We start from the raw sequence: 19,342 nt of genomic DNA on the forward strand, positions 1-19,342 counted from the left end.
GATATATCACAGAATAATACTGTATATTTGTAGAATAACTTTTGGCAGCGATTACAGCTGTGAGTCTTTCTGGGTATGTCTCTAAGAGCTCTCCACACCTGCATTGTGCAATATTTACCTGTTTTATTATTTAAACATTTCTTCAAGCTCTGTCAAATTGGTTGTTGATCATTGCTAGATAACCATGTTCAGATCTTGCCATAGACTAAGTAGATTTGTCAAAACTGTCCACTCAGGAACATTCACTGTCTTATTTGTAAGCAATTGTAGTGTAGATTTGGCCTTGTGTTTTACGTTATTGTCCTGCTGAAAGGTAAATTCATCTCCTAGTGTCTTTTGGAAAGCAGGCTGAACCAGGTTTTCTAGGATTTTGCCTGTGCTTAGCTCCATTGCGTTTCTTTTTTATCCTGAAAAACTCCCCAGTCCTTAATGATTACAAGCATACCCATAACATGATGCAGCTACCACTATGCTTGAAAATATGGAGAGTGGTAATGTATTGGATTTGTCCCAAACATAACACTTTGTATTCAGTGCTTTGATGCAAATAGGATGCATGTTTTAGAAGAAGGCTTCCTTCTTTTCACTGTGTCAATTAGGTTAGTGTTGTGGAATTACAACAATGTTGTTAATCCATACTCAGTTTTGTGCTATCACAAGCATTACACTGTTAACTGTTTTAAAGTCACCATTGGCCTTCATGGTGAAATCCCTGAGTGTTTTTTTGTATTTATTAACTATCCCCATTAGCTGCTTCCAAGGCAGCAACTACTCTTCCTGGGGTCCAGCACATTAAGGCAGTTGTATACAATAAAAAAATCTTACATTACTTTTCATAACACTGTTCACAACACATGAAGTGTTTGCCCTCCAGGCCACTACACTACTACTGCATATCTACATTACAAAATCCATGTGTAGAGTGCGTGTGTCTGTGTATTTTACTTTTTGTACTGATTCTACTGCTTGCAGAGCCATGGCTACATGGAACCTGATGTGGAATAGAGTTCCATGTAGCCATGGCTCTATGTAGTAATGTGCGCCTCCCATAGTCTGTTCTGGACTTCGGGATGGTGAGGACAACTCTGGTGGAATGTCTTGTGGGTTATTCATGGGTGTTTGAGCTGTGTGCTAGTAATTTAAACAGACAGTTCGGTGCATTCAGCATGTCAATACTTCTTACAAAAAGAAGTAATGATGAAGTCAATGTCTCCTCTACTTTGAGCCATGAGAGATTAACATGCATATTATTGTTAGCTCTTCGTGTACATTTAAGGGCCAGCTGTGCTGCCCTGTCCTAAGTCCCTCTTTGTGGCACATGATCACACGACTGGACAGAAGTCCAGGTGCGACAAAATTAGGGCCTCTAGGACCTGCCGTGTTGATAGTGTTGTTAAAAAAGCAGAGCTGCGCATTATTATGGACAGACTTCTCCCCACCTTAGCTAGTGTTGCATGAACATGTTTAGACCATGACAGTTTACGATCCAGGTTAACTCCAAGCAGTTTAGTCTCCTCAACTTGCTCAATGTCCACATTATTCATTACAAGAGTTAGTTGAGGTTTAGGGTTTAGTAAATGATTTGTCCCAAATACGATGCTTTTAGTTTTTGAAATATTTAGGACTAACAAATTTTTTGCCTTCCATTCTGAAACTGACTGCAGTTCTTTAACCTGTTATGGCTAGGGGGCAGTATTTTCACGGCTGGATAAAAAACGTACCCGATTTAATCTGATTATTACTCCTGCCCAGAAACTAGAATAGGCATATAATTATTAGCTTTGGATAGAAAACACTCCAAAGTTTCTAAAACTGTTTGAATGGTGTCTGTGAGTATAACAGAACTCATTTGGCAGGCCAAAACCTGAGAAGATTCTGTACAGGAAGTACCCTGTCTGACCATTTCTTCCCCTTCTTGATTATCTCTATCCATTACAAAGGATCTCTGCTGTTACGTGACACTTCCTACGGCTCCAATGGGCTCTCAGAGCCTGGGAAAAAGCTGAATGACGTAATTCAAAGCCCTGGCTGAAACACATTATCGCGTTTGTCAAGTGGCCGATCAGGGGACAGTGGGCTTAGGCGTGTGCACTGGCCGCCCCCGTCTTTCTGTTTTTTTCTCCATTTACCGAAACGCAGATTCCCGGTCGGAATATTATCGCTTTTTTACGAGAAAAATTGCATAAAAATTGATTTTAAACAGCGGTTGACATGCTTCGAAGTACGGTAATGAAATATTTAGAAATCTTTTGTCACGAAATGCGCCATGCGCGTAACCCTTATTTACCATTCGGATAGTGTCTAGAACGCACGAACAAAACGCTGCTGTTGGACATAACTATGGATTATTTTGGACCAAACCAACATTTGTTATTGAAGTAGCAGTCCTGGGAGTGCATTCTGACGAAGAACATCAAAGGTAATCAAACTTTTCTAATAGTAAATCTGATTTTGGTGAGTGCTAAACTTGGTCGGTGTCTAAATAGCTAGCCCTGTGATGCCGGGCTATCTACTGAGAATATTGTAAAATGTGCTTTCACCGAAAAGCTATTTTAAAATCGGACATATCGAGTGCATAGAGGAGTTCTGTATCTATAATTCTTAAAATAATTGTTATGTTTTTTGTGAACGTTTATCGTGAGTAATTTAGTAAATTCACCGGAGGTTTGCGGGGGGGTATGCTAGTTCTGAACGTCACATGCTAATGTGAAAAAGCTGGTTTTTGATATAAATATCAACTTGATTGAACAAAACATGCATGCATTGTATAACATAATGTCCTAGGGTTGTCATCTGATGAAGATCATCAAAGGTTAGTGCTGCATTTAGCTGTGGTTTTGTTTTTTGTGACATTATATGCTAGCTTGAAAAATGGGTAGGCTGGGTACTCTGCTGACATAATCTAATGTTTTGCTTTCGCTGTAAAGCCTTTTTGAAATCGGACAGTGTGGTTAGATTAACGAGAGTCTTGTCTTTAAAATGCTGTAAAATAGTCATATGTTTGAAAAATGGAAGTTTTCGGATTTTAGTGGAATTTGTATTTCGCGCCACGCCCATCATTGGATATTGGAGCAGGTGTTCCGCTAGCGGAACATCTAGATGTAAGAGGTTAAGTGTTGCGGTAATTTCACTCGCTGTAGTAGCGGACTTGTAAAGTGTTGGGTCATCTGCATACATACACACTGCCTTTTATTCAAAACCAGTGGCATGTCGTTAGTAAAGATTTGAAAAAAGTAAGGGGCCTAGAAAGCTGCTCTGGGGAATTCCTGATTTTACCTGGATTATGTTTGAGAGGCTTCAATTAAAGAACCCCCTTTGTGTTCTGTTAGACCGGCAACTCTTTATCCACAATATAGCAGGGGGTGTAAAGCCATAACGCATGTTTTTCCAGGAGCAGACTATGGTCGATAATGTCAAAAGCCGCACTGAAGTTTAACAAAACAGATCCCACAATATTTTTATCATCAATTTATCTCAGCCAATCATTTCTGTAAGGGCCGTGCATGTTGATTGTCCTTCCCTATAAGCGTGCTGAAAGTCTGTCAGTTTGTTTACTGTAAAATAGCATTGTATCTGGTCAAACACCATTTTTCCCAAAAGTTTACTAAGGGTTGGTAAGACTCATTGGTCGGCTATTTATGCCAGTAAAGGGGGCTTTGCTATTATTGGGTAGCGTAGTGACTTTTGCTTCCTCCAGGCCTGAGGGCACCCACTTTCTTGTAGGCTTAGATTGAAGATATGGCAAATAGGAGTGGCAGTATTGTCTGCTGTTATCCTCAGTAATTTTCCATCCAAGTTGTCAGACCCTGGTGACTTGACATTGTTGATATACAACAATAATTGTGACCCGATTTAGGAAACTAGGCTTATGTCGCAAGTCACGACTTCACAGGAGAGCCGTTTGAACGTTCTTATTTTTTTTTTTTATCAAAATTCTTTTTTTTTTTCTTCAGAAATGCCTTCTCAACCATGTGAACTTTCATGTGCCATAATAACAAACTTGTATGCCATCTGTAAATACGAATAAAATTGTTAAATTACAAGCCTTGTTGGTTAAGCCACAGAAAAAGTGAGCAACCTTCCCTATAGCCATGATTGGCTGAGATAATGAGTGGTTTGGACATGCCGAGAGAGGAGTTCGGATTGGTCTGCCATGTAGAAGGCTTCTGTCTATTTGACAGGTCAGTCTGTATTGGTAATCCTGTCGAACACAGCTTTTTTTTATGCATTGTGTAGTGGAGCTGCGCAAGTGTTGCTCTCCACTTTCTGGAGGATCAAGTTTTGAAATCAGTGGATTTAGTGTGATAGCTAAAGAGATGGAGAAAACACCTGTCTCCGGTAGAGGTCGACCGATTATGATTTTTCAACGCCGATACCGATTATTGGGGGGCCGAATAACCCGGTGCCGATTTAAATAATAATATTAAAAATGCTAAACATTTATTTATTTGTAATAATGACAATTGCAACAATACTGAATGAACACTTAAAATAACTTAATATAATACATCAATAAAATCAATTTAGCCTCAAATAAATAATGAAACTGGTTCAATTTCGTTTAAATAATGCAAAACAAAGTGTTGGAGAAGAAAGTAAAAGTGCAATATGTGCCATGTAAAAAAGCTAACGTTTAAGTTCCTTGCTCAGAACATGAGAACATATGAAAGCTGGTGGTTCCTTTTAACATGAGTCTTCAATATTCCCAGGCAAGACATTTTAGGTTGTAGTTATTATAGGACTATTTCTCTCTATACGATTTGTATTTCATATACCTTTGACTATTGGACGTTCTTATAGGCACGTTAGTATTGCCAGTGTACCAGTATAGCTTCCGTCCCTCTCCTCACTCCTACCTGGGCTCGAACCAGGAACACATCGACAACAGCCACCCTCGAAGCAGCGTTACCCATGTAGAGCAAGGGGGAAAACTACTCCAAGTCTCAGAGCGAGTGACGTTTGAAACGCTATTAGCGCACACCCGCTAACTAGCTAGCCATTTCACATTGGTTACACCAGCCTAATCTTGGGAGTTGATAGGCTTGAAGTCATAAACAGCGCAATGCATTGCGAAGAGCTGCTTGCAAAACGCACGAAAGTGCTGTTTTGAATGAATGCTCACGAGCGTGCTGGTGCATTAATTATAACATAACACACACAAACACGAGCCTTAGGTCATTAATATGGTCGAATCCAGAAACTATCACGTTTATTCTTTCAGTGAAATACGGAACCGTTCCGTATTTTATCTAACGGGTGGCATCCATAAGTCTAAATGTTCCTGTTACATTGCAGAACCTTCGATGTTATGTCATAATTGCGTAAAATTCTAGCAAATTGGTTCGCAACGAGCCAGGCGGCCCAAACTGCTGCATATACCCTGACTCTGTTGCAGAGGTGACACATTTTCCCTAGTTAAAAGAAATTCATGTTAGCAGGCAATATTAACTAAATATGCAGGTTTAAAAATATATACTTGTGTATTGATTTTAAGAAAGATATTGATGTTTATGGTTAGGTACAAGTTAGAGCAAGGACTGTCCTTTTTCGTGAATGCGCACCGCATCGATTATGTGCAACACAGGACAGGCTAGATAAACTAGTAATATCAAAAACCATGTGTAGTTAACTAGTGATTATGATTGATTGTTTTTTATAAGATAAGTTTAATGCTAGCTAGCAACTTACCTTGGCTTCTTACTGCATTCACGTAACAGGCAGGCTCCTCGTGGAGTGCAATGTAAAGCAGGTGGTTAGAGTGTTGGACTAGTTAACCGTAAGGTTGCAAGATTGAATCGCCAAGCTGACAAGGTAAAAATCTGTCCTGCCCCTGAACAAGGCAGTTAACCCACCGTTCCTAGGCCGTCATTGAAAATAAGAATGTGTTCTTAACTGACTTGCCTAGTTAAAAAATATTTTAGAAAAAAAAATAGGCAAATCGGTGGCCAAAAATACCGATTATGAAAACTTGAAATCGGCCCTAATTAATCGGCCATTCCGATTAATCGGCCGACCTCTAGTTTCCGGATTACATCTTCAAACTAAGGGCAACCGTGGTATGGCATTCCTGATAGGGAGATGTGTCTATCATACCTGATGATAGTCCAGCGTCAGCTAGCTACATTTTCAGATATTACACATTTCTATTTTGACAGAAAGTTGTTTCATTTCAAGCTAAAGTGTACTGTTAGCTAGCTAGCTGATGTTATTATTATTTTCCCAGACCCATTCATTAGCTAACGTTATGTGACGTGTGTGATCTTAAACGTTGTTTACCTAGCTAGGTTCGTTGTTTACCTAGCTAGCAAGCTATATGCCTTAAGCTGAAGTGTACTGTTAGCTAGCTAGCTAACGTAAGCTGGCTGGCTCCCTAGCTGATGTTATTATTTGTATCCCAGAGACGTTTGCTTTTCTAGGTAGAGCCTAATGTTAGCTAGCTAATATTGAACCTGGTTGGTTAGTTCCCGGCACTGTGGCATTGTTGGCTCTGTTCATTGTTGTTTAACTAGCTAACATTAGCTGGCTGACTCGTTAGCTTACGTGACGTGTGTGGACTTACACTTTGTTTACCTAGCTAGGTTCATTGTTTACCTAGATACCTAGCTAAGCTAGATGTCTACAGCTAAAGTGTACTGTTAGCTAGCTAGCTAACATTAGCTGGCTCCCTAGCTGACGTTGTTATTCATATCCCAGAGCTGTGTGCTTTTTCTAGTTAGAGCCTAATGTTAGCTAGCTAACATTGAACCTGGTTGGTTAGCTCCCAGCACTATGGCATTGTTGGCTCTGTTCATTGTTGTTTAACTAGCAAATGTTAGCTGGCTGGCTTGTTAGCTAACATTATGTGACGTGTGTACAATACCTGTTGAGTATGGCCGGTGTCAGTAAAAGTCTACAAAAAAGCGTAATGAAATTGTTGCCAGCAGAGCTGGTTAGGCTGTTTTCATGTTGTCCAGAGGTAAACAAATCATTGGCCAGAGCGTCAAGGGTGCGATCTGAACTCTACGACAGCGAAACGAGATGGTTGTGGCTAAAACTTAAGAGGGTGTGAACGATGCTGAATGGGTGTAGACAGATCTTCACTAGATATCAAAACATTCAAAGGCCAGTTTCTCAAATGTGAGTTTACAAGTTGATCAACTTTCAAAGCAGAGTTACTTTCCCATTGTTCCTCAAAAATGCAGTGTATGATATACCATTTTATAGCGCTGAGTCTCTACTTTTATTCAATGTAAAAAAAAAAAAAAACATTTCACATTTTGCTACAAAGACGGTGAGCGTCAATTGTTTCACCTCTTTCACACTCACTTTTCAGAATTCAAAATTACAATGCTTGTCTTTCATCATTTGGTCAGTTGTACTTGGATGTGTATTGTCAGCATTTGTTGCTAGCATTTCATGCCTAAGTTCGCTGATCTTGCCAATTAAAAAAAAATCTGTGGGTTTTATGATGAATGAGCAATGATTCAATGAATGATGGAGTTTGCCTTTTTGCCCAACATTTCATTTAAGGTGCTCTAATGCTTTTTACTATAAGTCTTTGTCATTTATCTTTGTTTCATAGTTTAGTTTCTTCTTGTTTTTATTCAGTTTAGTCACAGGATTTCTCAATTTTAAGTACGTTTGCAAATCGGTTGTGTAGCCAGACTTATTTGCCGTTCCTCTCAACCATACCATTTTTTAAATTCCTCATCATTCCATGGAAATAAGCAATTTCATAAATGTCAAGTGCAGTGTCTGATTGCTCCTCATTACACACAACAGACCAGCAAATATTCTTTACATCATCAACATAAGAATCACTACAAAACTTACTGTATGACCTCTAATACACTATATTAGGCCCAGCCTTTGGAACTTTGGTTTTCCGAGATATGGCTACTATATTGTGATCACAACATCCTATGGATTTGGATATTGCTTTACAGCCGATTTCTGCAGCATTAGTAAAGATGTGATCAATACATTTCATTCATGTGCTGTTTGTAAATAACAGGTTGTAAGAACCAGGTTGCAGGCACTGGTTACATTTTGAAGCTTTTTCTTGAGTGGGCAGCTTGATGAAAGCCAGTCAATATTAAGGTCACCCAGAAAATATTCCTCTCTGTTGATATCGCATACATTATAATGCATTTCTCACACATTGTCCAGATTCTGACTGTTATCACTTGGTGGTCTAAAGCAGCTTCTCAGACAGAGTGGGCTCTAGGTGAGGCAGGTGAACCTGTAGCCATGCTACTTCAACACTATTTAATATATCTTCTCGAAGCTTAACAGGAATGTGGCTCTGAATATAGATCGCAACACCGCTTTCTGTAGATGCTATAACCATGTATTGCTACCAATGTATCATCAAAGGTATTATCTAAGTGAGTTTCAGAGAGAGACAGAATATGAATGTCATCTGTTACTATCAAGTTATTGATTTCATGCACCTTGTTCAATGTGGGCAATTTTTTGCACTTTTCCGCAATGCTTGATTGTTTTTATTGCCTTACTGGGAAGCTTATCAGAAGTATACATGACAGTGTTTTATATATTTGTTATTTATTTATGTTTGAGCTGATAGTGCAGTGATAGCTGAACACCGTAGACTTTCTACTAGGCCACACCACCTCAGTGCTAACAGTATAAATCTGGTTCATAGGCACATGATAGCTGAACACAGTAGACTTTCTACTAGGCCACACCACCTCAGTGCTAACAGTATAAATCTGGTTCATAGCCACATTAGCTGTAGGAATGACAAAGGCATTCAGGGGAGTTAGAGGGACATAAATTAGGTTACTTACATTGTGACTGCCAACGCCCATGGGATAATATACATTTGCTACAGCAGTATGACAACGCAGCGACACAATGGTAGGGAATATCTAAACTGGGCTATCTAATCCAGGAGACAGGATTATTTTGATATACTTCGTCATTCCTGTAGAGCATTTTCTGTTTCCAGAAGGTGTCAAAGTTTCCCATAGTTATTCAAAAAGAGCTACAGTAATATTTTAGTCAGGTGTTTTTATTTATTTTTTATTTATTTCACCTTTATTTAACCAGGTAGGCTAGTAGAACAAGTTCTCATTTGCAACTGTGACCTGGCCTAGATAAAGCATAGCAATTTGACACATACAAAAACACAAAGTTACACATGGAATAAACAAAACATAGTCAATAATACAGTACAACAAAAAGTCTATATACAGTGAGTGCAAATGAGGTAAGTTAAGGCAATAAATAGGCCATGGTGGTGAAGTAATTACAATATAGAAATTAAACACTGGAATGGTAGATGTGCAGAAGATGAATGTGCAAGTTGAGATACTGGGGTGCAAAGGAGCAAGATGGATAGATAAATAAATACAGTATGGGGGATGAGGTAGGTAGATATATGGGCTGTTTACAGATGGGCTATGTACAGGTGCAGTGATCTGTGAGCTGCTCTGACAGCTGGTGCTTAAAGCTAGTGAGGGAGATATTAGTCTCCAGCTTCAGAGATTTTTGCAGTTCGTTCCAGTCATTGGCAGCAGAGAACTGGAAGGAAAGACGACCAAAGGAGGAATTGGCTTTGGGGATGACCAGTGAGATATACCTGCTGGAGCGCGTGCTACAAGTGGGTGCTGCTATGGTGACCAGTGAGCTGAGATAAGGTGGGGCTTTACCTAGCAGAGACATGTAGATAACCTGTAGCCAGTGGGTTTGGCGACGAGTGTGAAGCGAGGGCCAACCAACGAGAGCATACAGGTCGCAATGGTGGGTAGTGTATGGTGCTTTGGTGACAAAACGGATGGCACTGTGATTGACTGCATCCAGTTTGTTGAGTAGAGTGTTGGAGGCTATTTTATAGATGACATCACCTAAGTTGAGGATCGGTAGGATGGTCAGTTTTACTAGGCTATGTTTGGCATCATGAGTGAAGGATGCTTTGTTGCGATATAGGAAGCCGATTCTAGATTTAATTTTGGATTGGGGCTCCTTAATGTGAGTCTGGAAGGAGAGTTTACAGTCTAACCAGACACCCAGGTATTTGTAGTTGTCCACGTTTTCTAAGTCAGAGGCGTCCAGAGTAGTGATGCTGGACAGGTGAGCAGGTGCGGGCAGTGATCGATTTGAATAGCATGCATTTAGTTTTACTTGCGTTTAAGAGCAGTTGGAGGCCACGGAAGGAGAGTTGTATGGCATTGAAGCTCGTCTGGAGGTTAGTTAACACAGTGTCCAAAGAGGGGTCAGAAGTATACAGAATGGTGTCGTCTGCGTAGAGGTGGATCAGACAATCACCAGCAGCAAGAGCAACATCATTGATGTATACAGAGAAGAGAGTCGGCCCGAGAATTGAACCCTGTGGCACACCCATAGATTGCCAGAGGTCCGGACAACATGCCCTCCGATTTGACACACTCTTCTCTATCAGAGAAGTAGTTGGTAAACCAGACGAGGCAATCATTTGAGAAACCAAGGCTGTCGAGTCTGCCAATAAGAATGTGGTGATTGACAGAGTCGAAAGACTTGGCCAGGTCGATGAATACGGCTGCACAGTAATGTCTCTTATCGATGGCGGTTATGATGACGTTTAGGACATTGAGTGTGGCTGAGGTGCACCCATGACCAGCTCTGACACCAGATTGCATAGCAGAGAAGGTGTGGTGGGATTCGAAATGGTCGGTAATCTGTTTGTTAACTTGGCTTTCGAAGACCTTAGACAGTGTAGGATAGGTATAGGTCTGTAGCAGTTTGGGTCTAGAGTGTTACCCCCTCTGAAGAGGGGGATGACCGCGGCAGCTTTCCAATCTTTGGGAATCTCAGACAATACGAAAGAGAGGTTGAACAGGCTAGTAATAGGGGTTGCAACAATTTCGGCAGATCATTTTAGAAAGAGAGGGTCCAGATTGTCTAGCCCGGCTGATTTGTATGGGTCCAGATTTTGCAGCTCTTTCAGAACATCAGCTATCTGGATTTGGGTGAAGGAGAAATGGTGTGGGCTTTGGCGGGTTGCTGTGGAGGGTGCCTGGCAGTTGACCGGGGTAGGGGTAGCCAGGTGGAAAGCATAGCCAGCCGTAGAGAAATGCTTATTGAAATTCTCAAGTAAAGTGGATTTATTGGTGGTAACAGTGTTTCCTAGCCTCAGAGCAGTGGGCAGCTCTTATTCTCCATGGACTTTACTGTCCCAGAACTTTTTAGAGTTAGTGCTACAGGATGCACATTTCTGTTTGAAAATTGATAGACTTAGCTTTTCTAACTGCCTGTGTATATTTATTCCTAACTTCCCTGAAAAGTTGCTTATCACCGGGGCTAGAATAGCCAGGCATCATCTACTGACAGGATGAGGTCAATGTCATTCCAGGATACCCCAGCCAGGTCGATTTAGAAAGGCCTGCTCGCTGAAGTGTTTTAGGGAGCGTTTGACAGTGATGAGGGGTGGTCGTTTGACCGCTGACCCATTACGGATGCAGGCAATGAGGCAGTGATCGCTGAGATCTTGATTGAAAACAGCAGAGGTGTATTTGGAGGGCAAGTTAATTAGGATGACATCTATGAGGGTGCCCGTGTTTACGGATTTGGGGTTGTACCTGGTAGGTTCATTGATAATTTGTGTGAGATTGAGGGCATCCATCTTAGATTGTAGGTTGTTGTTTAGGTTACCTAGTAGCACAAACTCAGAAGATGGATGTGGGGTAATCAATTCACATATGGTATCAAGGGCACAGCTGGGGGCAGAGGGAGGTCTATAGCAAGCATCAACAGTGAGAGACTTGTTTCTGGAAAGGTGAATTTTTAGAAGTAGAAGCTCGAATTGTTTGGGTAGTAATACAGAACTCTGCAGGCTATCTTTGCAGTAGATTGCAACACTGCCCCCTTTGGCAGTTCTAGCTTGTCGGAAAATGTTATAGTTAGTGATGGATATTTCAGGGTTTTTGGTGGTTTTCCTAAGCCAGGATTCAGACACGGCTAAGACATCCAGGTTGGCAGAGTGTGCTAAAGCAGTGAGTAAAACAAACTTAAGGAGTAGGCTTCTAATGTTAACATGCATGAAACCAAGGCTTTTACGGTTACAGAAGTCAACAAATGAGAGCGCCTGGGGAGTGGGAGTGGAGCTAGGCGCTGCAGGACCTGGATTAACCTCTACATCACTAGAGGAACAGAGGAGAAGTAGGATAAGGGTACAGCTAAAGGCTATACGAACTGGCCGTCTAGCACGTTCGCAACAGAGAGTAAAAGGAGCAGGTTTCTGGGCACGATAGCATAGATTCAAGTCATAGTGTACAGACAAAGGTAAGGTAGGATGTGAGTACATTGGAGGTAAACCTAGGCATTGAGTAATGATGAGAGAGATATGGTCTCTAGAGACGTTTAAACCAGGTGATGTCATCGCATATGTAGGAGGTGGAACAACATGGTTGGTTGAGGCATATTGTGCAGGGCTAGAGGCTCTACAGTGAAATAAGACAGTAATCACTAACCAGGACAGTTATGGCCGAGGCATATTGATATTAGAGAGAGGCATGCGTAGCCAAGTGAACATATGGGTCCAGTGAGTGGGTGGGCTGACATGGTACACGGCGATTGACAGTTAGCAGGCCGATGCTAACAGTTAGTAGGCCAGGGCTAAACAAGCTGTCAGTTAGCAGACCGGGGCTGGCAAGCTAGCAGTTGGCAGACCGGCGTTAGCAGACCGGGGCAGGCAAGCTAGCAGTTAGCAGACCTGGGCAAGCAAGTTAGCCTTTGGGGGACGTCGCGATGGGGGTAAGTCTGATTTTGCCTCTTTGTGCGGTGACATCGATAGACCAGCCGTGGGATTAGTAGGGTTCCAAGTAGCTCTAGGTAGCTAGTAGGCTGCGGTTAGCAGAATGGGCCTTTAGCAGACATCGCGCCTGAGGGGCCCGTTGAAATCCTCGGGCAGATATGTCGGTATTCCAGTCGTAGAGGATCGGCAAGGTTCCGTGCCCCGTACCGGCAGTAGAAGGGGTCCGGATATTGTAGCCCAGGAGTGGGAGCCCTGGCCGGGCTAGCTTCAGGCTAATTGGCGCTTGCTCCGGGATGGAAACGCTAGCCAGGAGTAGTCACCCGTGATTGTGGTTAGCTAGTTGCGACGATCCAGATGAAAATGTTCAGAGTTTGCGGTAGGGATATGGGGGGAAAAAATAATAATAGGTCCGTTATGCTCTGGTTTGAGTCACGTTGTTCGAACTGGCGAGAGCTTTCCGAGCTAAAGGTTAGCTGATGACCGCTAGCAATGGTTTGCTGACAGATAGCTGGTAGGTAGTTAGCTTCAGTTGAGGGATTCCAGATCCGAGTAAATAGAAATACTTTAGGGAAAAAAAACAGATCCACGTCACATTGGGTGAGGCGGGTTGCAGGAGAGTATTTAGAAGTTGAGGTTTAGGAAAATATTTTTAAAAGATATGCGAAGAAAAAGATGTAAAAAGACACATACAAGCGACAAGACAAAGATGTCTGACTGCTACGCCATCTTGGATTAAATATGTGTAAAATGCCAGTAGCCTGCTGAATCTTTCACACCTGCGGCCCAACGATGGTACCGGACGTGAAATAATTGGCCACTTTCTGGAATCTTTCAGAGCTAGAATCAGTTCTTTAAAATTCATTTTCAGCTGTTCCGAGCTAGCCGTCTTAATGTCGTTTGACCCCACATGGACTACGACAGCGTCAGCTCCCGGCAGCTGTCATAGAGCAGTCGGAAGCATACCTGTAATGTCTTGTAGTCGTGCTCCAGGGTAGCACAGGGTTTTTGCCCCGGGAATCAAGATTTTTCTTACCCTAGAGCTGCTGATGACAACAGTTGGTGCAATTGCTGAGGAGGTCCGGCCGTTCTTTCGCCTCCAGGGGTTTCGCAAACCCCTCGATGACTGAAGGGCGGTGGGGCCCAATGGACCCGAGACGGCTCTAGTATCCATTGTGGATGAGGAATGTGCCAGAGACTTAAGACAGCCTCACTGTCCTAATGAGTGGGTGAGCTCTGAAGATCGGAACCCGAGGTAGAACATTTTTTTTTACATTGTAGAAGTCACTAGAGATGGAGACAGAATAGAGGACAAAGGCGCAGGTACCTCCGGATCCGATCTCAAATCGAAAGCCCCCAGGGAAGAAGGCTCCGGAACCTCTGGATCCAGTGCGGTGAAGCTGTTTCTCGTCTGTGTCCGGGCTTACCTTCGCCGAGGAGGCCCCAGCTGTGTTCGACTTCCACGGCGAGTGACATATCTCTATGGCTAGTTGGTAGGATCGAGAACAGGAACTTCGACCAAGTCATCCAGGACAGGAGCATCCTACTAACTCCATTCTTCAAGGAAGGGGGAGACCCCTTCAGGGGAGGGATCCCTCCAGAGGCACGGTGGCGACACTTTCATCAGGCCAGAGCGGCGTCCGGCTACTGGGGTAGAAGAGAAAGGAAAAAGTTGGCGGGCGTGGATTCCCCAGTAGCTTGTGTAAGTTCGCTACTTGTTTGCTAAGAGTAGCCACTTCGCCCATATAGTCCTCTGAAAGCAAACAGTTGCTACATTAAAAGTTCAGGCTTTCCACATTGTCCCGGAATAAAGCAAAATAAACACAACTCCTGCAGTGTTGAAAATGTTTGTTAGCGTCCTCCGTTTGAGGCTATAGGCTATACAAATCATTAAAATCCAGACAGAAAATATTTACACAAGAAGCAACCTATTATCACACAGTCAAACTCTCATTTCATTTAGTAAGTTCACCATTCCAAAAAAAATATTGGTAAATGTTGAATTAATATGGAAATGACTAAAAGTAACTCCACTACATGTAACTGTTATTCTTAAGCTAGCTGGGCTTCCTTGTCTCTCCTCTCAACTTGTCCAAGAGAGAATTACATGGCTATCTAAAACGTCAGGCAAATAAAGCGCTTCCTCTGGCAACTGAGTTAGGAAGGACGCCTGTATCTTTGTAGTGACTGGGTGTATTGATGCGTACCATCCAGTCTAATTAATAACTTCACTGTGCTCAAAGAGATATTTAATGCCTGCTTTTATTTTGTTTTATTTTTTTTAATCTACCAATGGATGCCCTTCTTTGCGAGGCATTGGGAAAAACTCCCTGGTCTTTGTGGTTGAATCTGTGTTAGAAATTCACTGCTCGACTGAAGGGCTTTACATGTGTGGGGTACAGAGATTAACATGATTTTTGAATGACTACCTAAACACTATTGCACATTTTTACTCCTGAACTTATTAGGCTTGCCATAAGAAAGGGGTACAATACTTATTGACTCAAAACATTTCATAAAAAATCGACATAATTCCACTTTGAACATATGAGGTAGTCTGTGTGTGGGCCAGTGACGACGTCTCATTTTAATACATTTTAAACTCAGGCTGTAACACATTAAATTGAAAAGGTCAGGGAGTGTGAATACTTTCTGGAGGCACTATATCGGGCATTCCTCCTGAAACCACAGAGCGCTGTCCCTTTTCTACGATTATGACCCTGGCTAACTGCAATTAAAGCCCAAGTGGATAACAGCAGGCTCGCCTCACACTCCCCTACTATCCTGAACCCAATTTCCCCTGCCTACTTCAGCCCCAGCAAATCCATTCAGGCTCTGCTTAGGGTCCTTTCTGTTGCTCTCAGTGCACTGATGAGACAGACAAATGAACATTTTGTCCAGCTGTAAAATCACCCTGACAATTGATTGTACTACAGCCAGTGCTCTCTCGAAGCCTGAGACATGGCTCAGTTGCTGGAACCATGCCCGGAATTGACAATGTGAAAAGAAAATATCAGATCCAGCAGAGTATGGTTCGGGTCAAGATGGTACTGTGAAAAGGGTGTGCCTATACGCTAGCCCAGGCTGCAGCCTACTTTCCTCCTCTTCTGAGCTGCTACTTTAGGATCATTTGCTAGCTTTTCTTTTTCACTCTTTTTTATTTTATTTTTATTTTTTAACGAGGCTCACTCCACCTGAAATGACAGTTTTGAACACTGTTGCAGATTTAGGTTTTGGTGTAAGTCCTGGCAGTGTCTCATTCCATATTTTCTTATTTTTCCCTCTATAATTTCCATCAGACATGGTTCATTGTCTTTATTTGAATGGATTACGCAATGTCAACTCATTGACCACCCAGCCTCAGTTGAAATTAACAAGGACTGACACCAAAATCCCAATGATCCCATTGACCTTACTGTACATAGGCCCAACCCAGATAGGGCCTCAGCTCTGAATAGGCCTTTAGACAGTAGAGGGAAGGGAAACCAACAAACTTATCGTCATCAGTTTGGCCTAGTTTTCCCCAGTAACCCTATGTGTTGGACGCAGTGATGTGAAAGTGTTAACAGTGCTATCTCACAAGTTTAAACACATTGTGTGCTAACCTGTCATGGCTGGTCAGCTCAGGCTTCATGACATGGCGCTATGTCGGGTATGTGAAGATAGGAGTTCACAGCCTACCTGAGACTATGCTGAGTCTAATTGCTTTGCTTCCCAAGCTATGGTGTTTAGTTTTGATCACCTGGTTTATCTAGTTTATGACCACCCGCCTATCAATAACAATTACTTAGATGGATCAGTCATTGACCTGAAAAAAGCCCCGCTTTGTTTCCATTGATAATTCAGAATTTGATGAAGTTGAATCGTATCAACCAGTCTGGAGAAGATTCCAGGTGAACCACTGTATTTTTCACTGTAATGTAACGGCTGGTCTATTGGGTTCCACTGTAGGGCACTAACAGATACCCTGATCAACCCCCTGGAGCTGAAGATTGAGGAGTGGAAGAAGGTAGCCAGTCAGTTGGACAAGGACCATGCCAAAGGTAGGAGACCGTACATACATAAAATTATGACAAGTCTGAGTTATCCGACTCATTTCACTGAGACTTTATCTCATGTCTTCCCAATGCAGAATACAAGAAGGCCAGAGCAGACATAAAGAAGAAATCCTCAGATACAATCAAGCTGCAGAAGAAGGTGAAGAAAGGTAAGGGTGTCTGTTTCTAACTCTCTAAGTACTGTGTGATGTGACACTCTCTGGCCCAGATAAGAGGGAAACACCCATGGCAATGTGGCCTAAGTGTTTGGGAGGGAGGGATTGGACTACACCTACATAGAAAGTGTGATTCAAAGCAGCAAGCAGCGGAACAGTCATTACCGAGGTTCAGGTTACCTTAACACAGCTGGCTTTGTGAAAGGAGACAATGTGGTTTGTCCACACTCGCAGCTGTTACGGTGCCCCTCTTCGCCAATCCATCTCACCACACCTTCAATGTTCCTCTTCTGTAGATGGTATCGTTTCAGCCAGGTTATGGTTGAGTAGCTCTAGCTAGTCTCCGTAGTGAGAGGCTGTAAAGATAAATACATTTTTCCCAGATGTAAAATTCTATGACAATAACAACAATCTTACCTTGTTAGTTAGCAAAAAGCTTAAACGCGATAATCCACCTCCCCATTATGATTTTTAAATGCATGGCCAGTAATGATGTCATGACTATCGCAGCTCTGAACTATGAATTGAGCTTCAGTCTTCTTTGAGAATTGAAGTCTTTGTTCATTCCTCAAGTGTTGCTCTACAAGACCACACCATGACGACTGAGAAAGTTATTGGTATCGCAAAGCAGAACTAGCATATGAATATATGGATAACCAGGGTTCCAGACTGAGACCAATTAGTCACATTTTATTAACCTTGTGATTTGGCTGTGCGAGTAAAATTTGTATTGGTTGCATAGATACGAGCTGCACATTCTACGAGCTGCACATTCTACAAGCTCATCTCACTCCAAACTTCAAAATATCTTTGGCTACTAAAACCATGATTTGGTCAAACTGTATTCTGGGGCCTTAGTGTCAAAAAGTGATGAAACCGTTACGTAGCATTTTAAAGCGTCACATTTTGTAGTGCTTCTCTTTGTAATGTATTAACTGATATTAGAAGAGATGCCCCAAAATGGCACGCACTCATTTTGCTTTTTACATTATCCAATATGGCTGTCGATACTGAATCCAATTTTGGAAAGGTGATATTACTGTTGAATTTGTTGCCATAAAAATACAAATCTGGTGTATTTGTGAGTAATGGACCAGTATTTATCAATGTACCATTATATTCCATAAGTAAACCTGCATAAAGTAGCAAAAATGGCCTTAAAACACCAAACATCTACATGTAAACCATCCAAAAACGTTTTAACTACTACATGAATCACCTTAACAAATGGATTTTGAAAGGTTAAAAATGTTATCAAGCTTAAAAATAAAAAATGCCAAAAGACTCTAGATGTTAGTGCCTTCAGAAAGTATTCATACCACTTGACTTATTCCAAAATTGATTAAATTGATCCATCCTCAGTTTTCTCCTATCATAGCCATTAAACTCTGTAACTGTTTTAAAGTCACCATTGGCCTCATGGTGAAATCCCAGGGCGGCTTCCTTCCTCTCCGGCAACTGAGTTAGGAAGGAGGCCTGTATCTTTGTAGTGTCTTGATACACCATCCAAAGTGTAATTAATAACTTCACCAAACTCAAAGGGATACTCAATATCTGCTTTTTTTTTTGCCAATCTACCAATAGGTACCCTTTTTTGCGAGGCGTTGGAAAACCTCCCTGGTCTTTGTGGTTGAATCTGTGTTTGAAATGCACTGCTCGACTGAAGGACCTTACAGATAACTATATGTGTGGTGTACAGAGATGAGGTAGTCATTCAAAAATCATGTTTAACACTATTATTGCATACCGAGTAAGTCCATGCAACTTGTGACTTGCTAAGCACATTTTTACTCCTGAACTTATTTAGGCTTGCCATAAGAAAGGTGTTGAATACTTATTGACTCTTTCAACGTTTCAAAACACGATTCCACTTTGATTAGCAATTTAATTAATTTTAAATTCAGGTTGTAACACAACAAAATGCGAAAAATGTCAAAGGGTGTGAATAGTTTCTGAAGGCACGGTACATTATGTAGCTAATTTATTGAGAACATTGGTAATTTACAGAATCACTTTTAACCGGAGATGGTCATTCTAATATAGGCTTTTACAATATGCTACAACAAATTCTAGAACATTGTTCTTGAATTTGACTGACTAATGATTTTTGTCTATGAACAAAGAACTAAAGATTTTGGGCTATGTTGAAACATTAGTCTTTGGCACCCTGGCACTGTAAATGCTTAACCTGAGCACCAGTTGAAAAATCTTTGCTTCAAGTCCTTAGGAAACTGTGCAATGTTTTTTTTAATGTATTATTTCATACATTGTTATCCCAGAAAACCTTGTGTTATTACATACAGCCGGGAAGAACTATTGGATATCAGCACTTACCAGCGCAACCAGCACTATGACTTTTCCAAAGCGATGCATACAAGGCCCTCCCCGCCCTCCTTTTG

General features: G+C 41.7%; 1 protein-coding gene across 3 annotated transcripts in view; it reads left to right on the plus strand.

Moving 5' to 3' along the window:
* The window catches only part of LOC106582629 (protein MTSS 2), a 156,881-nt gene that overhangs the window by 73,127 nt on the left and 64,412 nt on the right, over window positions 1-19,342 (plus strand). For all 3 annotated transcript variants that reach the window (XM_014165855.3, XM_014165856.3, XM_014165857.3), the window contains exons 5-6: window positions 16,682-16,773; window positions 16,863-16,937. In XM_014165855.3, the coding sequence (XP_014021330.1) occupies window positions 16,682-16,773; window positions 16,863-16,937 (167 nt within the window). The remainder of the gene's footprint in view (window positions 1-16,681; window positions 16,774-16,862; window positions 16,938-19,342) is intronic.

The sequence above is a fragment of the Salmo salar genome, chromosome 22 (assembly GCF_965601325.2).
Source record: "Salmo salar chromosome 22, fSalSal1, whole genome shotgun sequence".
Taxonomy (NCBI): Eukaryota; Metazoa; Chordata; class Actinopteri; order Salmoniformes; family Salmonidae; genus Salmo; species Salmo salar.